The sequence below is a fragment of the Blennius ocellaris genome (assembly GCF_963422515.1).
Source record: "Blennius ocellaris genome assembly, chromosome: 19".
Classification (NCBI taxonomy): domain Eukaryota; kingdom Metazoa; phylum Chordata; class Actinopteri; order Blenniiformes; family Blenniidae; genus Blennius; species Blennius ocellaris.
In genome coordinates, this window is record NC_137668.1 from 10,095,097 (window position 1) to 10,113,379 (window position 18,283).

The window sequence follows — 18,283 nt, forward strand, 5'->3', positions numbered from 1 at the left end:
AAATGTTGTACGGCTCGACAAATCCAAATCAGACAGTCTTATCTTGGTTTGGGATGCAAGCTTAGCGGCATGTAATGTACCAAAATCTGACGGCAGAAATGCAATCCAGCGATATGACATAACACTCGAGGAGTTTCAGAGCACTTTTACATGATTTTGTCGCAATTCACCTCAATCATGCTTCTGCTAATGCACACATCAATGGTGACAGTCGTCATGCAAGGTACTCACACCCCATCAGGAGCTTAATGTCTTTCCCCAAGGACACTTGTACGCATCTCCACACAGGGACAAGGTGAAATAGGTCATTGGAAGCAACACGCTCTCCCTGCAATTCAAGAATATTGAGCCAGCAAATGGCTGAAAATCGGTAAAGCGGGATAAAGGTTCAACACTTATCAAAATGGTTATCCAGGAATAAAACATGCAGACAAGTTTATGCGGTTCAAAACAGACTGCTACCTTCGTTAAATCCAACAAGATTTAGGACTGAATGTCTCTAAACAACAAGTAAAAACTGATTAGAGGTTCCTCCCTCAACAGACAGACGTTGTCAGACTATGGTTAAGCACAAAGTATGGTTCTTTGGTTGTCCTCCAAACTCCAGCCTATACTTCCTCGAGCACCCCAGACAGGGCAGCCATATTTTATCCCTTCTGGGTGATTGTGTATATCCATCTTGCCACTCCATCCATCATGTTAACGGCGTTCTGCTTGATTGGAGGACAAAGGGGGTCATAAACTGCGCGTTGCCCGTTGCCCTATCCTGCCCACTTGGCACGGAGCCGGGACGGTTTGGGATCAGCAGGTTGGGATGAAGGGATTGGAGGGCCGTATCCGGTCTGAAGGGCGGCCCGGGCAGAGCCACTGGATTGAGGAATATGCTGGCACAGCAGTGGCGTTCCATCTCCCACAAACACACACACACACACACACACACTGTGTGGTGGCAGACGTCAGTAGGCTGCAGGCGGTGCATGCCAATGAAGAACGCATGGCGCCCAGAGGCTCGCTTCACTCAATTACGCAACAGACCTTCACCAGCAGCACGTGAAGGACGATACATTATAGACTTCATATGGCTCACTGCACGTGTGGCGGTAATGGATGAGGAACTATCCATTGCAGTTATTGGCTTTTCAGTCTTCTGTTATACAAAGTCAGCAGCGAAACCATCTCTGTGGCCAATCAGTCTGACTTCCAATATGTTGTAATGGCTGCTCCATGCACGCTTGAAAAGCTGCACGGTTTGGAGCCGAGTCGGTTAGCATACAAACAGAATCAAATATCAGAAACAAGATATTAATGAGGTTTGAGAAAATGTGAGCCCTTGAGGGGGGGAAATACACATCCTTTAACTAAAAATAGCTCAACCAGAATCAAAAAAACTATCAGTTAAAATTAAACACCAACGTCAAACAAGGTCAACTCTTACCAGCATCTTTAATTCTTATGTGCAAGTGGCTGATTAGGTGTTAGGATATCAAGGTGAGCAGTGAAGGAGGGATGGGGTTAGGGAGTTTTATCATGGATCATTGACCTCACATTAGTGTTTCAGCCTCAGTCTGTGATGGATGGACAGTGAGACGTCAGGCAGGAGAAGATTTGCTCCAAAGAGCAATAAAACCAGACTAGAATAATAATAATAAAATACAGGCAAGAAAGAACAGATGAGGCGGGGAAGAAATGGACTAATATTAGAGAATAAGGAGTGAATATAAAGAAATAAGGCAGCAGAGGAGCCGGGCTGCAGTCTGTGGTGACTGATCCTGCTGTGTAACAGAGTGATAAAGCTTGCTCAGCAACATCCCTCTTACATCTAACCTTCAGGGACCGGCACTGCTCTGTTGTCTCCACTCTTCCTCCTCCACACAATAAGAGCTCGCCGTGTCCTGACTCCTTGTATTCATGAGCTCCACCGACTCATTCAAGCGACGGTCACAACCCACCCTGCTTGTTTTTAGTCCGTATGTTTTTTTTGGAGAGGCCACAGCTGCCACATGAGCGGTTGCTGCATCATACGTTGCACAAGTGGTAAGTGAGTTGTACTGCTTACAACATAAGATCTCAGTGCGATTGCCACATTATCCTATGGAGGCCGTACTTGTACGTACTGCTCATGTACGGTATCCTTACTCACTCCCATGTTGTAAGTGCGTGTTTTTCCAGATAGAGGATTCCCAGATAGGAGACTTATTTTCATCAGTGAATTATTTGTAACATTTCAGTGATCTAAGATAAATAGTGATGTGTTTATTACACATGCAGACACAGTTTCAAAATCGCGGAGGGGGAAGTGGGAAAAAAAAAAAGCCGTCATTACATTTCGAAATAAATGCGCCATAGTCCAGAGCAACTTGGGCGTTGTTTTTATCTTCGTGACACATTTTTTCATGCATTTTTTGACCAATGCAATCAATAAATTTGTAGGAATGACGTTTGATGAAGCTGCATATAACAGCATATAAAATACTGGTATAATGTGTAAAGTCCAATTCCAGAATTAGATCAAAATAAACTAAATGTATTAAATAACACCCTCATTCTTCCATATCTGAGTTATAGTGTGGAAATATGGGGAAATAATACATTGATAATGTTTATAAAAGTGAACTAACGATTTCAGATTTTACATACTAAGTTTAAAATTCGTAAAAATCCGTAGCCCGAACGCAACTTAAGTTTCTTATGTACAAAAAGTGCTATGGCGTGTCGGCATGCTCCAAATCCGTACGGAGGCAGTACTCATCTCCTACGGATCCCCCAATTTTGCCCACGTTTTTGCAGGTAGACACTTGCAAGTACGGCGGGTTGTGGCCGTCGCTTCAGGGATTGCAGGAGAATGAACGAAATAATTAGTGGGATGACATCCATGGTGGACTTTTTGAGTCATATCCTCAAATGCTTATTATTTTATCATAATTGCTCAAAACACGTAGTGACTTCCACGGCTGCCCTGACTGTGAACGGAATTGCAGACACGACAATAAAATGGCTTCTGCGTGGCCGCGTGCCCTCCCTCCCCAACCTCTGTGCCGACCTTCTGTTCTCCTCGCCCCTCACCCGTGAGACCGAGCCAGAGCAGCAGAGATGAGCGGGGAACACGGAGCAATGGGAACCTGATGAGAAAGCACATTGCACCTAATGAAGCAGCTCCCCGGTGGCCAAACTAATTACCACAGATTAATGATTTGATTTAATTATGTTTAACAAAATAAAGGACAGGACTTGCCTTGTCAGAAGATGGTGAGGTTGAAAGGCTCGGGCTACAAATCACCAGTGTCAAAACTTTGTTACATCTGTAATGTCCCGAAATCTAAAGTGGCCACAGTGCATCCATGAAAGAGCATCAATGTTTGTTTTGAATGGAATTCTCCTCTCTTGCCGTCTTGAAATATTGGCTGTGGAGGTATGAGCATCGCTCATTGATCCTTCTCCGCTCCTTGGCAAGAGACTTCGTTTCAAATAAATTATGTAGCACTCCACCTGGCCGTTCGCCTGAAAAGCTCCGTCAGACTCTAAACAAGCCTGGGAATGGGATGGCGGGCCCCAACACAACCCATGACCTTGGATTTGTATTCAACACAATATGTGGGAGCCGTCTAATCCCAAAATCTGAAAGATACAATCACATTGTCTTCACTGCATTACTGAGAGGCTGTGTCCTGTTGATTTATGTAGCATTATGCATCACCAAGTCACTCTTCCCTGTGATGATAATCGATTTTCACAGTAGCTGTCTGCTGGGGAAAAAAAATTATCTGAATGATCCATTCTGCTTTATAGAATAACACTCACTTTTTTTTTTCTGACATGTCAGCACAGGCCCCTAACTTCTGATTTGTTGCACTGGAGAGTGCTGCTCGATGTCTGAAGCTCGTTGGAATGTGCTGCTGCAGGTGACAGATATAACAGATGATCCATGCAACTGCAGCTGTTAGAATACAGAGTGACAGAGAGGGAACGGGCTCAATGTCCATGTGCAATCGGGGGGGGGGGTGTCAGTTCAGTCATGTGACCTTTCCACCGAGAGACAAGAGGGGGAAAAAAAAAAAAAAAGACAATGAAACGGGGGAATGACGGCATTGTCATGACAACTTGCTGACAAAGCAGTGTCTTCTTACAAGTCCTAACCTTACAGTTTCACCCAAAGGGCATGCACAGGGGGACTGTGGCCTCGCTCACGCTCACACACACACAAAAGGCAGCGGGACAAACTGCATCAATATGCTAAAGTTATCACAAAACATTTGAAAAGGCATGTTTTGCTCTATCCCTAGGCCATGTACTCATCACATCCTTTATGGAGCTTCATGTTCAGACACCTACTGTATAATGAAGTGCAAATTCTTACCGGCAGCCTTAGGGAATGGTGTGTGTGTGTGTGTGTGTGTGTGTGTGTGTGTGTGTGTGTGTGTGTGTGTGTGTGTGTGTGTGTGTGTGTGTGTGTGTGTGTGTGTGTGTGTGTGTGTGTCAGCGTCACCCTGACCAATGATGCCCGTTTACATGGAAAAATCAGAAACACTGAAAACGATGAGGTTTTCATGGAGGGCCACTCGTGGGTGCTGCTCATTTTTGTAATAAAAACACACAAAAATGCACAAAGAACAGTACACTATAAACCTTGGCAATAGTAAGTATACAGACAAATCGTTTGGACAGGCTACTAACAAGCACGAGGAAAATATCGACTGTGAGCCACGACACTCGTCGTTATCGTCGTTCTACTCGCGCACATGTGCACAGAGGTTGTAGTAAACACAGAGACGGGTTCAGGGCATTTTTTTAAAGTTCTAACTTGGGAGCCGTTTTCAAAAAGACTCAGCGCCACTGTTGTGTAAATGGACCCCCAAAACACAACAGCAGCTTTTAATTTTTACTTGAAAACGTGTAAACGGGGCCTCAAAGTGTGAAGCTTGCCTCCCTTGGACACCTGATTTCATTGTAATTCTGCATTAATCGTCTTTGAAATAAATAAGCCATGCTTAAAATTATTATTTGCATTAAAACTAGAACTAAATTGAAGGCAAATGCAAAATGGACTAATTCACAATATAATGTAAGAGCAACAGTTTTGACGATATATGAGTGTCGAGCTACTTATTATTAAATGCATCTAATTAGCATGAGAAGGGACCCCAAAACAAAAACTATTAAAATTGTTTTGTAATGTGCCATTAGGAAGACCAGCATTCAATCAAAACCAACAGATATCGGCTGTGCACACAGAGAAATGGATCACTGTATCAATGAATTCATCCAGACGAGCACAGAGCTTGAAGTTTCCTTCTCAACTGGACAATTTCGGAGGATTGGAAGGAGCCAGCAAACAATCTACGTGCTGCGAGTAAAGCGGAGTGATACTATTATGCTCACAACAACAACAACAATAAAATACCTTATATCTGTTGGCTGGTAGATATTGTTTGTGTGATGATAATGTGCAGAATTAGCTTTACATTGATGCACCAGCTGCTTTGGACTCGTCTGTTCGTGCACCCAAACAAAGCACCGCCTGACTCACCGTGTTTGACTGCATGCTGCACTTTAACCACTGCTCCTGCCATATAGTAATGGAGCAGATGTCTTTTGTAAAATAACCACAATGATTTAAAAGCTGAGAACGTAGTCCCCCAGTGCAGATGTTCCACGTTCATATTCATGTAATATTTATTAATACTAGCAGTCTAAGTGCCCCCATATTGGAGCCACTGCACACAAAGCGCAGTGGACACTAAAAGGCCAACATAAATACATATTTCAGATTGAGCTGTGTTATGCGGAGCCAGCGTGATGGAGACTGATGTGAAGATTAAGTTGAGACTTTGATCCTGCTGTACAGTCAGCACGGACACGTACAGACCCAGGGCAAAGCGTTCAGGCAGTCAGGAATGCTTTCGCGGAAAAGAGCAAATCAACTGCAACATCAAAGTCCTTCTGAGGAGAAAAAGCAACACTCGGGCCACCCATCGGGCCTTTGTACCATTTTACCTCCAGGCATTCCTGCACAAGCCCCTTAAGCAAAGACATGACAAGTCACAAGGGGTACTAAGAACTTCATCAGCATTTGAGGTCCGGGTCTTTCCTTCTTCCACGTCTCTGACGTTCGCCTCTGCAGACAGAGCTGTGACCCCATGACCTTTTGTCTCGTCCACATGCACGGAATGTGGTACAAGGTTGACAGGGCCGAGGTGAGAAAACACGCAAGGTCAAGAAAAAACCCATAAATCCACCTTCATTAACCCTCACAAAATTAGGAAGGGAGATAAAAAAAAATTTTAAATGCAAGAGTGAGTGAGTCTTCTAAGGGCAAGGGTATCCAAATTAGGGCCTGTGGGCTAAAAGTGGCCTGCAAAACGTTTCAACTTGGCGCAACAAACCACCGAGCAAATGGTGAAAACTAATTTCTTAAGAATAGCGAACACAACACTGAGACCCGAGCTGAGATATCAGAGATGCTGCCATGAAAGCGAGCGACCTGGTTGCTATCAAATGAGTCTCTATAATGACTGATGTAAGAATGCAATGCCCCGTTTTGCTTTTTTTATTTTTGCACATATAATAATAATTAAAAAAATACAGGACTTACAGTAATCAGAAATATCCATGCCAAAACCAGTCAGCAACAACAATTTTAAAAGAATTGAATGGTCCACTAAAGTGATAAGAAAATAAAAACCGACCTGTCACGTCGGGGCTTTGTTTTGTATGAAACCTCTGCAGAACTGTCCAAATAGTTTTATTGGTACATGAAAAAATTCAAACAGTGCAGGGTGATTCATTTTTCATGCGTACCGCTGTACTTTCCACAAAGGGGTTCCCCGAGCTCACTTTGCTAAATCAAATATTTAGAAAACTAGACAAAGATGGGGGTTTTTCCCTCTATTTTTAACTGCACAATACAAGTTCCAGTAGTCTACCAGCCATGAAGGTGAGAGTGAGATGTGAGAATACACATCCTATGAAGGATATGAACCGTTAGCAAACCTACAAAGAAACGGGTGTTTCACCTTAGTTTGTGTCAGTGGGGTCACAGACCCTAACTGTGACACCCAGTGACCCGTTTTCTGCTGATTCAGCGCCGGGGCGAGACTTTGAGGACCTGCACCGACAGCAAAAGACCACCAATCTGCTGCTGCTGATCTACCAGAATCCACTTAAGGCGCGGAGGGCGGCTGAATGCAAAGAACAGCAAAAATCTTACAAGCAACTGGGGCCGTGGTGACGGAAGGAGAACCCAGCCAGTGATGCATATCAGGGCAGACCTGGACTGCTCACTCTTCCGTGCTGCAGTACAGCATGTGACGGAGGCTCCAAATACATCACTGTCGAGGAGCAAATCCTGTGGACATTTTGAGATTTAAACCCTGACTTTAAAAGAGGCCTATTGTGCTTTGTATTGGCATTCAATTTAATGAGGCCAGAGCGTCAAATACTTGGGAAAATCCCATGCTTAAGTGGATTTTTTATTTATTTTTTTTTAAAGGCAGGACTTTCAGGCTTCAGGTTGTTGTCAAGTTTCAGGCCCTGTTTACATGACAACGTGACAACGTTACAGTGAAAATGGGAAACCTTCGTTGCGTTCGGTTAACAGTTTGCCCGACAAGGTGGCCCGGAGCCGCTGAATACTTAACCTTTTGAAAAAGGCTAATGAGATGGACGGTTTATAAATTGTTCCCATTCCGTCTATCTGTAAAGGTTAAACACAACTTTAGTTTTTTTTTAAACGCTATTGCGGCTGTAATAAATAGCAATCCAACTTCATCGCCTGTCAATACGAATGTCCAGGTATTCGGCATTGTTAATGTTTGCGCGTGGCTTCATTACACGCGCAAACACCACCCACAAGTGACCCTACACCATTTTCAACCATTTCTGCCGTTTCCCTGAAATGTACAATTTTCATTTTTTCTTGTTTTTTGATTTTCCCCCTTCAAGGAATTAATAAAGTGCAATCTAATATAATTAGTTAAGAAATGTTTCTCAAACTTTTCTGGGAAAAAAATGCAAAATTATAAATTTTCACTTGAAACTTCACGTAAATAGGAGCCTCAGTTCATATGATCACACTGTCAAATTACAAGTGGACGGTGCTGTAAGTTGGTAGCATGAGCACTGTAAAGAAAAGCTTCTATAGAAGCTGATCAATGTGTATCAACAGGTGTTTTTGTGTATTTCTCTTATTTGATTCCACTTGGATTCAATGCACTGTTGAAGTATTTGCTTGCAAGTTCACTATTTCATTACGAAGCCTGTCAACTGACGTGTTGGAAGTGTTTATGAGACTGGCACTTCCAAGTGTATCTGCTCTCCAACCTCAAAGAAAAGATCAACTAAACCTGAAAAATGATGTGGCAAAGAGCATTTCACACACATTTCCACGTGTTATTTATTCAGCGTCTACCTACATGAGTGAGCAATGACTCACTTTTGACTTTCACTGTGGCATGGCAGCATCTGCAGGGATATTTTTGCAAACACTGGCGCAGCTCTAAATCTATTTCACTCTTTCTTCCTCACAATCTGCACTTGTGACAGGCCAATCAAACCAACAGTTATGTTTAAATGGCTAAGCACTGGAATGCCTTTCGAGACAAATGTGTTAATTCCCTTCTGCCGCCTGCCGTTCACATTGCTTCACTTTCCAATATCTCTGAGAAGTGTTTCACACACTGCCACATTCCGTAAATCATTTTACTTAATCGTCTAATCTTTCATCTTTCTGGGGTTTATTGACAAATCCGCTTTCCTCCAATTCCCCCCCCCTACAACAACGTTTGAACGAACACTTTACTTTATCCTCCCAGAGAATATTAATTAGAATTTACAGCTCCAACCAGTTTCATGTAATGTATTGCAAATATACAGAACGTGGCGCTCAGGCGGAAAATTTGCAGAGGGAGTTTGTTGTTGACCGCTTTTTTCCGGCCAAGCTGTTAAATCAACAAATTACTATTCTGATGGATTATTCCTTCCATTTATGAGATTAATGGTCCAATTTCACAGTTTATAAAAAGGTCTTTCCAGGTGAAAATCATTAGCACAACATACTCTCACAGCTGTTCTGAACAATACAAATAATTTTAAATGCAATCTTCTGATCACTCTGCAATTTATCCACGCAATTTAAGCTATACAAAAGCTCCTTTCACTTTGCCCTTTCCAAACGAAATACGCTGAAGTGAAGTGCTCCCAAGTCTCGCAGCAAATACAACAAGTCTGTTATCAGCCTGTTTGTGCATCGATAATGCTCCAGCATTTGGGTGGCAGAAAATCTTTTCGCTGATGAGTGCAATGAATGAGGCATCTGGGCTTGGGGATGGGGGCGCATATTATACTCTGTGAGCTGTGCGTGTGAATCCATTATGTCAGTGAGCGCTGGGCTTACGTTGGAGTTTGCCACAAGCTTGCACCTGCAGCTTTTCAGCCCCTCTCAGTTCCGGACATGGCAACGCAAGCTTGTCCGTGGCAGTTTAGCTGTGGCCCGCCCATCAGACGCCATCTTTACCCAGCACGCCTTCTACTACGACTGCGGCAGCTACTCCAACCAACAGAAAAATAAACGTCTGGCGTGTCTGCACACAGAAATGCACAAATGTCACTGCATGCATGCGGCAACATCAAGTGTATAAGTCTCAAATACAAAACTCCTTCAAAACACTCACTGCCAACAATAAAAAAAAAAAAAAAAAACAAACCTCACCCACATTGAAGTGCAGGTGCACGCATTGTTGCACATGCCAGCCCCCCCCCAGTGAACGCTCTATGCAGGCTCCCACCAGCTGCTATCCCACTGACACCATGACCAACCGACTCCAGGCAGAGGCCTCGAAAAATTTACAGAATCAAGGGCAAAAACATTTAGGTGGAGGGGAGAAACAATGACATTTATTCAGCAGATACAAATACTGTAATTATATATGCAGTGTCTGTATTCAGCAGGAGAGGACTGTGTTTGTACAGCGTCGCACCCCACCACCTCCGATCTCCCACAATGAGCCGACAAACCTTGTCAAAACACTGTCTCGTCCATGAGCCGATTCATACTGAGATGTTAGACTATTAGCCGGCGTTACGTAATGGGAGACCAGATTAATGCTACACCGAGTGGCTCTGCAAAGCTGCTGTGAGACACAGATGAATGTGCACAGCAGAATTTGTCCTTTTTCTGTACACCTGTCAAGATGCATTTTTGGTCTTAATGCATCTTCCTTTAGCCCTCGTGTGTGTGTGTGTGTGTGTGTGCGTGCGTGCGTGCGTGTGTGTGTGTTCAACAGTGATCCTTCAGGCTTAGGTCAGAGAATGTTTCGAGCCATCCATTTCTCTCCCGGTAGGCTCGAGTTTCGAGAGAGAGAGAGAAAGAGAGAGAGAGAGAGCTCGGTACAGACGAAGCTGAGAGAAACGGAGAAGGGGAAGATGTGAAGGTCAGAAAGTGAAAGCACCTATTTAAAGGTAAAAAAGCAAGAAGAAAGGAGGACAGTCAGTGTATTACGTCCTTTAACTTTCTGAGAAGTAAGGCTCTCGGAAGGAACATATGGTACAAGTCTGGAGGAGGACTTCCAGACAGTTCCCATGTATTTGTGGACAATGGTACTTGTTTTTTTTTTGTTTTTTTTCCTTCTCCACATATTCTTGCACTTATGTAAATCCCATTAACACGTCTCCCTTCAGCAACCCTGCCTCACTCACACTCCATGTAAGCCGCACAGGGGTCAAGGAGAACAATGGCCTGTTCACTGCTCAGAGGGCATAACACTGGAATGGAGAAACTATGCTCTCATCTTTGAGGCAAAACAAAACTCTTTACATCCCAAAGGCTGCATAGAGCGAGAGAGTGGACTTGAGCTGATCAGATAAGACTCAACGGAGGGAGAGAGGGTAATATAATTCAGTCTGACGCGGACGTACAGCTTGTCTCTGCTCAGTGTATCGCTGTGATCCCGAGAGAGTTGATGCACATCAGGCAGTGCCGAAACCCGGAGAAGTCTGTTTTGAGACGAAGAACAGCATGTGATGGGAGCAGTACCCTCTGTACTGATAGCGTCAGACACAGGACATACTGCACCCCTGGCAACAGATAAACATCTGGTAATTACTGACAACAATTCATTTCCTGGCTGGACATAACGGGCAAAGGAAGGCCGCGTTTCTCCTCACATCGCCGATTAGTTTAATCAGGGAGAGAGACAGAGTGACGGCAGGATTCCAATTGTTTACAATCAAGCCGAGAGAAAATGGCAAAAGGCGTTGGCTATGCGAGAAGTGACGTGGCGCCTTGTGAGATATGCAGCACTCAAAGAAACGGATCTGACAGCTGAGAGGAGATGTTCACAATGGAGCTATTCACTCAAGATACCAACTCGGGGAGGGAAAATAACGTGACACTCTGAACATGTGCAGATGTTTCACGAAGATGTCTGATCAAGTCGATACGAATCAAAATCCTCTGAAAATGCGCCTCAGTAATTAGTGCAAAGTAGATACTGTTTGGATAATCGTGCAACGTCCCCAAGACATTCAAACGTTTTGAGGGCTGGTGGAGGAGATGTGTCTCCACAGCAGCTCACAGTCGCTGCACTGTAACAGACGAAGCACTCAGTCATAAAATTAATCAGTCTAAAAAAAAAAACTCACGTTGTGCCTTCCAAGTCAATTTCTCGTGCGTAAATGTCCCTGAATGCGAGACAAGTAGCAGCTCTCCAACGGTGATTCAACGCCGTGACAATTACCCCACTTCAAAGGGGATTGTGAGAGACTTTTTAATTTTAGCGCGAGCCAACAAGAGGCATGGATCAATGAGGATTTCATGGAACAACAGGGACCAGAGGCTGAACAGAACAAAGCAAACACAACCATTTCTTTCCTGCGTAGCTGAAAACAAAGGGGTTTTCTTGGCATTCCTGCTATCACGAGACCTCTCGCGGCATTTCCCCAGGAACCTTCCCGCACTGTCAAAACAACACGCCTGCGAGACTGAAAAATAGCCACCAGCCATCAGCCAGTGAGCCTGAGCAGTAACCACACCACAGCTCCGGTGATCGAGACCCCCGCCTCGAGGAAAGAAGAAAAAAACAAAACTCCCACTCTCGTCTGAGATTTCTCTCCCTCACTACATCGCTCCTCTTCCTAGAGGAGACGTTTTCGAAGCACAGACAGTCAGAGGTGCAGGATCAGCCACAGAGAGGTCAGAGGTTCACATGGGAGTCAGTACTGGTGGTATTCAGAGCGGGCAGCAGTTAAAAAAGGCCGCCTGCTGCTGAGTAACCCTGAGGGCCGCAATGGACAACAACAGGACAGTGAGTGGACTGAAAAGGGGGAGGGGGGGCACGGATATTTAAACCCTCCATGAGAACGGCGATAAAAACAGGATCGACCTTCTCTCTATATGCGTGCCCGCCTCTGAAAGGGCCATACGTGTACCCTAAAGCACTCCTGAAATGCGATCCACCAGCTTGGGAGGTGCGGAGAGCAGCATGGAGAGAGCAAGTCCTCAGGGGACTCGTGTGTTTACCCCCGGGCGTGCACAATCTGCATTTGCTTTGGCTGCTGCTGAGCACAACAGGACACACAATTTAATGAAATGGACTGCATGGGGACAGAAAAGGACGTGACTGATAATCCTGATTCACAAAAATATGGCAACATTCGATTGCAATATTTCTCTCTCTCTTTTTTTTTTTTTCCCCTGTAGGCGATTTCACCACACAGACTTTATGGCCGAGGGCAACTGTTCCTTCTAAATTTGTCAGCAGAAAAAAAAAAAACCACACACACCACAAGCCAAGCCTATGTGAGTGAGTGCGTGTGTCAAGAGTGCGGACGAGACTGTTCAGGCCATCTCTCTGGAAGTTAAAGCTCCTGTCTTCATAAACTGACCTCCACCCCCTTTTGTCCCTCCTTCCAAGTCCCACCCGCCTACATCAGTCATCCTGAGTACCTAATAAAACATTAATAACACAAATACACCATAAACACACACTTAGCATGTCAGTTTTACAGGCTTCTGTACTAGAATCTAGTTAATTCAGAGGGACTGTCCAGCAAAGCAAGAGGAATCACTTGACCTTCTGTGCGTACAGACTTCAAAGAGACAACAGAGTCTAGACAGTGAAAGGTTGTGAAAGAACAATGGCGCTACAACAAACAAACGAAACCCATCTTTACAGCACTGTGGTGCAGTGGTTCTTGGCTCATTGCCTCAAATCAGTGTTTCTGTGGGAAGTTTGCATGTTTTCCTTGTGCGTGCGTGAGGTTTGTTGGGTTTCCTCCCACACGCCAAAGACACACATTTGAGTCCAATTGATAGCTAATTACCAGACAACGTCGAAGTGAAAACACAAAAAATGTTGTTGGATTTTAAGTGTCCAATTACAGCTCCCAACTTTTCAAAAACGCTCCATGGAAATGGGGAGGGGGGGAATGCAGCTTTTTGAAAACACTGCTACTGCGCATGTAGACAATGGCCGTAGTACAAAATTCTTCTGCACATGCTCAGTGGATGGACAACAACTACAATGGCAGCCTCCAGAGTGTCATGGCTCCCAGTCCATATTCTCCTGGGACTTGGTACTTTGATAGTTGGAAGTCACTCGTTACAGCAATCCAACTTCACCGTCCCTCCATACAAATGTCTGTGTACTCGCCATTGTTGACGTTTATAGCGTATTATTCTCCGCAAAGATGTTTGTGTGTGTGGTTTTATTACAAATACAAAAAAAAAAGTGCCAACTATGTCGTTTTTAGCGTTTCCATGAAAGCGCACACACAGAAACTCCTGAAACAAAAATCGCAAAAACAAGGCATTTTCCCTTGAAAAGCTGTCGTGTAAACAGAGCCTGACATGCTGGCGAGCGTGAAAGTGTGTGGCTGTGTGTCTCTGCTCGCCCTGTGATGGATCAGCAAGCTGTTCAGCGGCGATACAATAAGACCCGGCGTCTCACGTCATCCCACATCGGCGTTGAAATTCAGAGCGTCGTCGGCTTTTAAATCACAAAGGATATCAGCGGGCAAAATCTCCACCCCCCTCTCTCATAACCGGAGGTCAGAGCAGCCGTCCAAAGGTTAGAAAGGATCAACGAGTCAATGACGAGCAACAGCATCGTTTATCATGTGGATGGCTGCGTTGCCAAGCCACATGGAGATGGTGACGGGTTGTTAGCAACATCAATAACCTGCAGCAGCGACCAAACAAGAACAAAAGGTGCTTCAAAGGCAGTTGCTTCCAGCTTATCCTCCGCTATGAATCGTCTTCCGGCTGTAGAACGGGGGACCTCGACGGAATGTAGTGGCTCGTCAATGAAGGGCACAGACAAACGGTCACCATAGTAACAGCAGGAATGCTATGTTGTAAATCTGTAAGAGCACAAGAAAAAGGAGCCAAAAAAAAAAAAATACAAGCATGTGGAAATGTGCACACGGTGACCATTTCAAGACTTTGACTGCATTCTACAATCGCCTACTAAAATGTAACGATCCGAAGAAGCTGTACACTGGTCTCACTTTTCTTTTTTTTCTCCCTGAAAGTACAGAAGGTGAAGCTACAACGCCGTATGTGTTACATTACCATAGCAATGTGAGGCCTGAGCTGGGAAATGGGGTGACGGGTCAGAAGCTATGCACCACTGGGTATATGAATAAATACACAAAGATAACAGACAAAAAGGGGGGGGGGGGGAGTACTTTCCCTATCTCTCGCTCGCTGTCTCTCTCTCGCTCTCCAAGGACACGTGAGGAACCCCTCAATGTAAACCGCACTGTCCTACAAAAGACTCCTCCCCTCTGAGCCAGTGCAAATTGAGATGGGGTTTAAAAAAAAAAAAAAAAAAAAAGCAAGGCAGAGGGTGAGCTTGAGGGAAACCTCCTCCAGATATGGGTAGCCTACATTTCGACTACATTCATTTGGGGGAAATTTGGAAGCGGGTTTGAGGATTTCTGGGTGAAAATACACAACACTGGGCGGTGCAATTTCTCCCTTTGTCCGACAACACTCAGACTAACATAAAAAAGCCAGATATTATATGAAAAGCCGGCTTTGTCTGGACTGACGGATAAAAACGTGGCTGAAAGGACACGGATGACATAACTGAAGCAAGTTACCATGGTTATCTATGTATCTCAAATACAAATCAAGGACATGTTTGCCTACGTATCTGCACCCTCTGACATATCTGAACACGTCTCAGTTTCCCCCAAAAACAATGCTGTGTAGGGATAAAACAGATTACCCATTTGTGAGTGATCTGAAAATAGGCAACAGGGTCATCGGAGCCAGTGATGGAAATCTGCACAAAGGAACGTTTTGACCGTCGTGACTCGGTGAGCTTTTCGAGGCCCGACGCGTTTGCCAAGGCGAGGGCAGCGCGAGGCGCTGTAGGAGCATGTTTCCCCCTTGTTTTTGTGGACGGTTCAATAACTGTGCTGCATTGGCTCCCTGTGACGCAGGGGTCTGATCGATACCGGGTCTCGAGGGCAGCAGAGCAGCAAGCGAGAGGACTCAGAAGCATGCGTATGCTCCATGGGATGTGTAATGTTGTGATGAGAGGCCAGTGTCACGCCACGCTAATGCCGCGCGATGATTTCTGAATTTGTTTGTTTGTTTCCGGCACGCAAAATACAAAGATTTAAGTACCAGCTGTCATGTAAGCGACGCTATGCACACAGTAATCCCCCACCAAGAAATGCAGATTGTTTTGAGTCAATCGAAAATGCCCATCGTGTCAACATAGAGTAAATGAACATAATTGAAATGACTTGCAGAGCTTCATAAAGGTCAGTAGGACAGTGACCATCTGTGAGAGATATTACACCGGAGTGCGGGGTCCCCCACGTCCCAATAATCCAACCACAGTGCACAGCCAGACGAAGGGATTACTCCTGCAATTACCATCTATTTCAGCTATGCACAGTGTATGGTATGCATGTACAGCCGATCAGTCCCAGAAAACCCATTAGGCCAGTCAAGGCTATGCACAGCACATCATTCAAAACAATGTCACATCAAAGCAGGAACTCAAGAATACGGGCAAACATTCTAACAAAGCTCGTCTTTTTTTCTCACTAAACACAAAAGCATGCTTCTCTATTGCTCCCAGATTTCCGTGTGAGGACAGCAGCACAATTATTCACATATAACACGGACAGTACCGGCCCATTAATCATGAGCAACCCAGTTCTGCTTCTCGCTACACACTCGTCTCTCATGTGCCTCTGGCCCAAGGTTGACTTTGCAGTCTCTGTACTTACCTCAGTATGGTGCAGGGGTTGCATGCCGGGGAGATTAAATCAAAAGGACATGGGGCTGGGCGATGAACACTTCGGGTACATGCTCGTGCATGCGTGCTCTTTCGCTCTTGGTAAACATCGGCAGGAGTCAGCCAGTCAAAAGCTGCTTTTTTTGTGTGTTGCTTTTTTTTACATTTATTTTAAGGATCAAAATCCAAACAGCCAATTCTTTTCTAATGAAAATGAAATCAGCGGGGATAATTGACACTAACTGTGTTAGAAACTGCTGACTGTGTAACAATAAGAGCTCTGCATTCTCCAGTCACATAGCAGAACTGCCTAGTTCGTCTAGTGAAGCGGCATTCGGACATTTGAAGAACAAATCAACCAAATCTTGCCACCTGATTGTTTTGATGTTCAAACAGTTTCGTCACTTTATGCAAACGTGAAGCGAAAGCAGGGAAAATCAAAGGACTAAATGGTGGAACTGAATAATTATCCCACTTCAGCATTACAAAAGGCATTAATCGGCTCCATCCAAGATGGCTTACCTAAATACAGAGAAGCGTTCTCTTTCTTCACATTGTCGTCCAGGTAGGTAGGCCCCAGGGTGTAGATTGGCGTTGACCCCATGCCCACCAGTATCTGGGCACATATGAATAGTGCCACGTACAAGTTGTGCTCATTGCCCTCTTGGTCGCGGGGGCAGGACGCCGCGTCGAGGAGTTCACGCCCGCTGTTGTTGCCGCTCTGACAGAGGCCCTCGTGGCCAGCTGAGGAGTTCATCTCCTGGATCTGGTACGGTGGCGAGATGAAGTGGGGCAGGGAAAACAATGCTGCCCCGACGGCTATAACGACGCCACCGACGGCCAGCCAGCGCGGCCTCTGGCCTCTGCCGCCGAAGTACGAGATAAAGACCACCACCACCAAGCTGCCAATGTCAAAGCAGCTGACCAGCAAGCCGGACTCGGAGCTGCGCAGGCTGTAGCGCTTCTCAATGGTGGTGATGACACTGCTCAGGTAGCCCGAAACCATCAGGGACTGGATGAAGGTCAGGTAGCACATGCAGAACAAGAAGCAGCGCGAGTCACTCAGGATGACCCGTACATACTTCCTCGCTGGGATGTGGATAAGGCGAGTGAGGGAGAAACCCAGCTTCTTCCCCCCGGCGGACCTGTGACCCTCCACGGGCAGAGAGCTGCTGAGTCCCACCATGCTGGAGACCGAGGGGGAGAAGTCTGTCCTGGAGGACGGCGACTCTGCCTGGCTGGAGTCCGGCGTTTTGGGCCGGAGCTCGTGCCTCTCCTCCACAGCCACACAAGTGTGGGTCGTGTTGACCAGCTGCGGCTCGGCCGCCTTGCCGTCCTGCCGACACGGCCCATTCAGGATGGGTAAACTCTTAGACTTGAAGCAGCTCTCCGAGTCCATGTACTGGTCCTGGAGCTCACGGATCTCCAGAGACTCGGATAGGTCGCTCCCGGTTTCTTCATTGTCTGACGGGGTCATGGTGCAACGGAGGTCGCAGCTTGTGGCTGTGCTGACAGGTCAGTCAGTGACTAGTGCAACATGAGGACAGTGTGGAGGAAAGACTGCCCTGCCACGAGCACCGAGGCAGACTGTACCCCTCCAGTTATGTGCATGTTTTATTCCACATTTTGATTTCTAGGAGCAATGTTCCGTCACTAGTAAAACTAATAACTGTATCTCATCTGATAACAGAATAACATCACCTTCTAAAACAGAGCATTAGATATTAGCTATGATTATGTGTGCACATTACTTGAAAAATGTAAATATATTAGATTTTTTTTAAAGATGTTTTGAAATATTTTAACATTTAGGATCCCATCATGATCCTCCTTTATGGCTCTTTGTTCGATATAAACCTTCATTTAAAGGTTTTTCCTTTGTCCCATTGCTGTGCAGCATCCTAGGGGGGGGGGGGAGACAAAACAGGAAATAAAACGTAAACAATTATACAAAATATTGAAAGTAGACACATTTATTCAATAACTGAAAAAAATCCAACCCTCATCACTTCTGTCATTCTGCTACAGGATGT

The 18,283-nt window shown here is 45.2% G+C and overlaps 1 protein-coding gene across 1 annotated transcript in view; it reads right to left on the minus strand.

Moving 5' to 3' along the window:
- The window catches only part of slco5a1 (solute carrier organic anion transporter family member 5A1), a gene marked incomplete at both ends in the record, with an annotated part of 37,883 nt that extends 20,156 nt beyond the window's left edge, over nucleotides 1-17,727 (minus strand). Inside the window, one exon of the mRNA XM_080515037.1 lies at nucleotides 16,773-17,727. Within this exon, the coding sequence (XP_080371163.1) occupies nucleotides 16,773-17,727 (955 nt within the window). The remainder of the gene's footprint in view (nucleotides 1-16,772) is intronic.
- Nucleotides 17,728-18,283: the final 556 nt, after the last annotated feature.